Source organism: Brassica oleracea, chromosome C8, assembly GCF_000695525.1.
Source record: "Brassica oleracea var. oleracea cultivar TO1000 chromosome C8, BOL, whole genome shotgun sequence".
NCBI classification, from domain to species: Eukaryota; Viridiplantae; Streptophyta; class Magnoliopsida; order Brassicales; family Brassicaceae; genus Brassica; species Brassica oleracea.
This window is the reverse complement of record NC_027755.1, coordinates 22,720,143-22,725,434: the sequence shown is the minus strand read 5'-3', so window position 1 is coordinate 22,725,434 and position 5,292 is coordinate 22,720,143. Positions and strand designations below refer to the sequence as shown.

Sequence of the window (5,292 nt, the reverse complement as noted above, 5' to 3'; positions counted from 1 at the left end):
TGTAGGAGATGGATTACATCCCTCCACAAGGCCCATCGAATAACAGGCCCTAATCCAGCAAGTCGGATCGATTTGGTTGGTTCGGCGGCTAAACCTATCGGCTTGACCTTAGAGTACTTTTAGCCAGTCGAGTAAGTCGGCTAAAAGTGTCCGGCTTAGAGGGAGCCTCGTTTCGGCCCGTATACTCGGCCTCTCGCATCAAGGCCCAAAGGGGCACGAAATTAGGGCATCTGGGGAAGGAGTCCTATAAGAAGGGAAAAAGAAGCAACAAGAGAGGGACTTTTGGACCATTGAACACACTGAGCGGCTAGATCTAGGGTTTTAGGTTATGTCTTTGATCTTGTTACTCTCCGATCTTGTTGCTCTTGAATCTTCTTGTCACTCTTGTAACCCTTCAAACCAGATCTAAATAAAACGTCTTTAGCCATCTCATTTCTGACTTCTTCCATCTTAGTTGACTGAATCCCGTTCAAACAATGGTGATGGAGATATGACTTGAGATTGAAACAACTAGTGATGGTTCATTGGTTCTTAGTGTTTTTAATACTATTACTACTATCATTACTTTAGGTTTTAGTCTTGAGATTAATCATATTGGCTAAGGTCGTGAAAGGTTCGTTTCGTCTTTCACACGCAATCCTTGAGCTTATCACTGAAAAACATTTTTTCATTTTCGTTATACCGACTACGGCTTCGTTAGTTTTCGTTCTCCATTTAGTATTCTCGTCATTAAAATTTGTTTGGGCAAGACGTAAACATAGTTTACTCATTGAAATATCGCATGATCAGGGTATTTTAGTTTTTTTTTTTGTAATCACGAGTATAGTATTAATGTACTGTTCAATAGAAGTATAGAACATACGCGAGTCAAATTACGTAACAAAACGAAACGAAAGAAAATCTAAGAACAGATACAGATCGAGCGGTGGCTAAATCTGAGTCGATTTAATTTCCACTTAGCAGCCCCACATTTTCCTCTGTTATTTTTGTCGCAATGGAAAAAACAACAAAGCTACATCCTACATATGCTGCCCAGCTTACGGTACCGCAGAATGACATGTGGACGTGGTAATAATTCACGGAAAGTAGAAAGGTAAATCTCCAAAATAGCACATTTCTAAATTTATATCGCAAAAATAACACTCAAAAACTAAAATGACCAAAATAGCATTTTATCTTTTGAAAATTTTAATTTTTTTACTTTTCAAAATTTGAAATCTTCTCCCCAAAACTTCATTTCTCAACTCTAAACCCTAAACCCTAAACTCTAAACTCTAAACCCTACCCTAAACTCTAAACCCTAAACCCTAAACCCTAAATTCTAAACCCCACCCTTTAACTTTAAACTTTAAGTTTGTGACTTTTAATAAAACATTAAATGTTATTTTTGTGACTTTTGACTTGAATGCTAGTTTGGGAAAAAAAACTTGATTTAATGTTATTTTTGTCTTTTTCTCAAAGTTAAAAAACCTTTTTTCAAAAAATAAAATAAAATAATAATTCACAAAAAGCATTGTCAATGTTACAATGAGCAGGTGTGGGTATGACTCGATCAGTTGGTGAGAGAGAAACCCCATACCTCTTTTCCTAGCCTGGCCCACTGTAGGCCCATAAAACCCATCTTAAATCATATCCAATTTCTTAACCTGTTCAAACTACACAATAAAGAAAGAATAAATAAAGCAATTTACCTGCTAAAGAGAGAAAGACCATAAAGACTAAAGACTTATGGAGAAAGCTTTTAACAAACGATTTGCTTCAGCTTATACTTTTTGTTAACATATCATTATCATTTTTTGCTTTACACTGCAGAATTTTTTTTTCTTATCTACAACATAAGTAAGAGTTTTAATAGAAGACCATTAATATTAAATAAAATAAATAAAGTTGATAAAATCCTCAAATCGATCTAAAGTGCACATGACAGTCACATGCGTCTTAATATTATATAGGCGAGAACCAACATTTATCGACTTGGCATAATTGAATAATCCCCCACTACATTCGGTAAAAAAAAAAGAAAAATCAATAGAGGAAATAATTTAAAAAAGTCACGAGAGAGATATGATCCTGACAGCGACAACGTTTTAACGCTTTTATTGGCACCTCAACGGACACAAAAAAAAAAAAAAAAAAAAAAAAAAAAAAGAGACTGGCGGATTCCAAATCTCACACCAAACCCTATTTTAATCTCTTCCCTTTCAGTTCCGTCTTTTGCTTTTGCTCCATTTTCCAACGACACTCTCTCTATTAACTCTTGTTTTTATTCACCGATCCGACAACACCAGAAGAAGATAAAACGGTTCACCGTCTTCGAAGAATAAAACAATCGATGGGAAGATCCCCAGCTTCTTCTTGTCTCCGTATCATCGCTTGCGCCGGCGGAGACGACGCCGCCGAGCCTGCGGCTAATTCTCTAGAGGTTTTGACATTTTTACCTTTTAAGAAGTTTCTAATTTAAGATCTGAGTCCGTTATTACACGCTTTTTGGTCGGTTTTGGTTGTAATGGTTTTTAGTGTCTTTATCCCTTCTATGGAATGTGGATTATGAGACTTAAAGAAGGTGTTATTCATTCATCTATTTTAATGGAGTTTAAATCTGAACACAATCCACCATTATTCATAGATGATTCTAAATTATATTTTAAAATCTAGTTTATCCAATGAATGATCTTAAATGAGCTTTTAAAATTTAGATTTTAATTTTTTTGCATTTTAAATTGATTTCAAATAATCTATTGTGGAATTAATGAATAAATGATTGTTAGATTTGGTGGATTGATTTTGTTTTTGGGGATGTAGAGTAAGAGCTCTGGTGATAAGCGAGGATGGAGTTTCAGGAAGAAATCTGGGAAGCAGCGAGGGGTGACGATCACTAGCGTTGCTGTCTCTGAGACTAGTCCTGCTTCTAGGACTAGAGAGACTCTTGAGTCTGCTCTTCTCAAGTCTCCTTCTCCTGACTATAATAACGTTGTAGATGAAAAGCAGACGTTCTCTGTTGTTGATGATGAGAAGAAGAAGAAGAGTCAGTTGCCTGTTGCCTATGTAGATTTGAACAAAGCAACGGAGGTGCCTGTTGTTGTGGAATCAAAGGGGACTGAAACTGAGGAGGATGATTTGATTGAGAATGAATTGCAATCTAAGCTGGAAGGAGCAGATGCAACTGTGATAGAGAAAGACAGTACTCCTGAGGTTGAAAAAGATGATGTGATCATTATTAGAAAAGAAGTTGATGATTCTGTTGTCATTATCATCCAAGCTGCTATACGTGGATTCTTGGTATGGTCTTGTTTCCTTTCTTTATGAACCTGTGTAGCTGAGGAAGATCCATTTTGAAAACTCTTTTTAATGTTAAACTGCAGGCGAGAAGAGAGCTTTTGAGGCGCAAGAAAGTTGTGAAACTTCAAGCTGCTGTACGTGGCCACCTCGTTAGGAACCAGGCCATGGGATCACTGCGTTGTATCCAAGCTATTGTCAAAATGCAGACGCTGGTCCGTGCTCGTCATTCCGCCAAAGATGGAAGCCGTGTTTCAGCTATCTCGGTAAGTTTTTTTGAGATGTCATGTCAGTATCATTTTGATTTCTCTGTACTATCTGCGGACCAATGCTGTTTCTTGTTTCAGGATAAGGCGGAGACAAATGCAGCAGCACAAAAGCTTCTCGAGAACAAGTTTGCTAAACATGTATGTACAAACTCATTTTCTGGTTATTCATGTTATTTTTTTATACTCATTTTCTTGCGTATTTGATTGTATAGCTAATGGAGTCAACTCCAAAGACGAAGCCTATCAGCATTAAGTGTGATCCAACAAAGCCTAGCTCTGCTTGGAGCTGGTTGGAGAGGTGGATGTCTGTTTCAAAGCCTGAGAAGACTCCAAAACCAGATTTGGCGACGGAAGAGACCAACAATGCCAAGGTATCATCTCAGGTTGACTTGGTGAGCTCTGACTCAACCTTAGAGACCGAAGCTGAAACTGGTTTCTCAAGTAAGGTAGTAGACCATCATGTGGAGCTATCTGAGACAGAGAAAACGAGCCAATGTGATTCACCGCAAGCATCTGTAGAGGTTGATCATGACTTGATGATCCAGTCTCATCCACCTGCTGCTAAGGATACCGAAGCTGGATATGTGGATGAACAGCCTAAACATTCTTTGAAGCGCAAGGCTAGTAATCCTTCTTTCGCTGCAGCGAAATCAAAGTTTGAGGAGCTAACTTCATCATCTGCTGGTTCAAACAAAGCAATGACGCTTTCTTCTAAAGAAGGCAAAACGGATATAGATTCTTTAGAGGCTGACACTACAACCACTAAAAAGGATCAGTCTGTGGAAGAGGTTGCTCCAGCGGAGAACAATGGATCTGAGTGTGGAACTGAACTCTCTGTAACTTCTTCTCTTGATTCACTTGACAAGAAGTCAGACTTTGAGGGTGCAGAGTCCAAGGTTGAAGCTAAGCTTCTAGAAAACGGCACTCCCAAAACAGACCAAGCAGAGCTGATTGAAATTGATGTGAATTCTAAAACTCCTTTGACCACTGTAGAGAACTCTAAGGAGAAAGCTGAGAATGTTAAGGCTGAAGCTGAGGTTTCAGTGACACAGCATGAATCGGTTATCACTACACCAGATTCCAAAAAGAGACGTGCAGAAGATGAATCAGGTCCTCAAGCAAACTCGTTACCTGAGGAAGCTGTAACTCCGATGACAATCACCGAATCTCAGGCAACACCGGCGAGTCAAGCATCTTCCTCTGTTAATGCAAGAAAGGAAAAATCCGGTAAGAGTGGTTCAAGCCAGAAGAGGAAAGTTAGCAAGAAAATAGCTTCAAGTCCCAAACAGGAAATGGATACCACAACAGAACAAGAAGGGAAAGAACAGAGAAGCGGGAGAAGAAACTCTTTTGGGTATGATCAAGAAGCAAGAGATAGCTGCAGCGGAGGGAAAAACTCTATTCCGAGGTTCATGCAGCCAACACAGTCGGCGAAAGCTAAGGTTCAGGAACATAACTCACCGAGATCAAGCCCTGATGTTCAGGAAAGAGAGGTTTCGGTCAAGAAGAGACATTCATTGCCTGTTGTTGCTAACGGGAAACAAGTATCTCCTAGAATCCAACGGTCTGCGTCTCAAGCACAACCGGGAACAAAGGGTATTAAACTTATATCCTCTTATGTAATATGATGCTTTGATAAAATACTGAGAAAACGTTTGATTTTGCTTTTGTTTGGCATTTTACAGATAGAAAATGGCAGAGATGAAGATGATCAAAAGGAAAATCTTAGGGGGGGGGGGGCGGTGGG

General features: G+C 38.9%; 1 protein-coding gene across 1 annotated transcript in view; it reads left to right on the top strand.

The window, feature by feature from the left end:
* Positions 1-2,164: 2,164 nt before the first annotated feature.
* The window catches only part of LOC106312241 (protein IQ-DOMAIN 32-like), a 3,582-nt gene continuing 454 nt past the window's right edge, over positions 2,165-5,292 (top strand). Inside the window, exons 1-6 of the mRNA XM_013749684.1 lie at positions 2,165-2,422; positions 2,803-3,279; positions 3,363-3,542; positions 3,624-3,683; positions 3,758-5,141; positions 5,231-5,266. Coding sequence (XP_013605138.1) covers positions 2,333-2,422; positions 2,803-3,279; positions 3,363-3,542; positions 3,624-3,683; positions 3,758-5,141; positions 5,231-5,250 — 2,211 coding nt within the window. The 5' untranslated portion in view covers positions 2,165-2,332 and the 3' untranslated portion in view covers positions 5,251-5,266. The remainder of the gene's footprint in view (positions 2,423-2,802; positions 3,280-3,362; positions 3,543-3,623; positions 3,684-3,757; positions 5,142-5,230; positions 5,267-5,292) is intronic.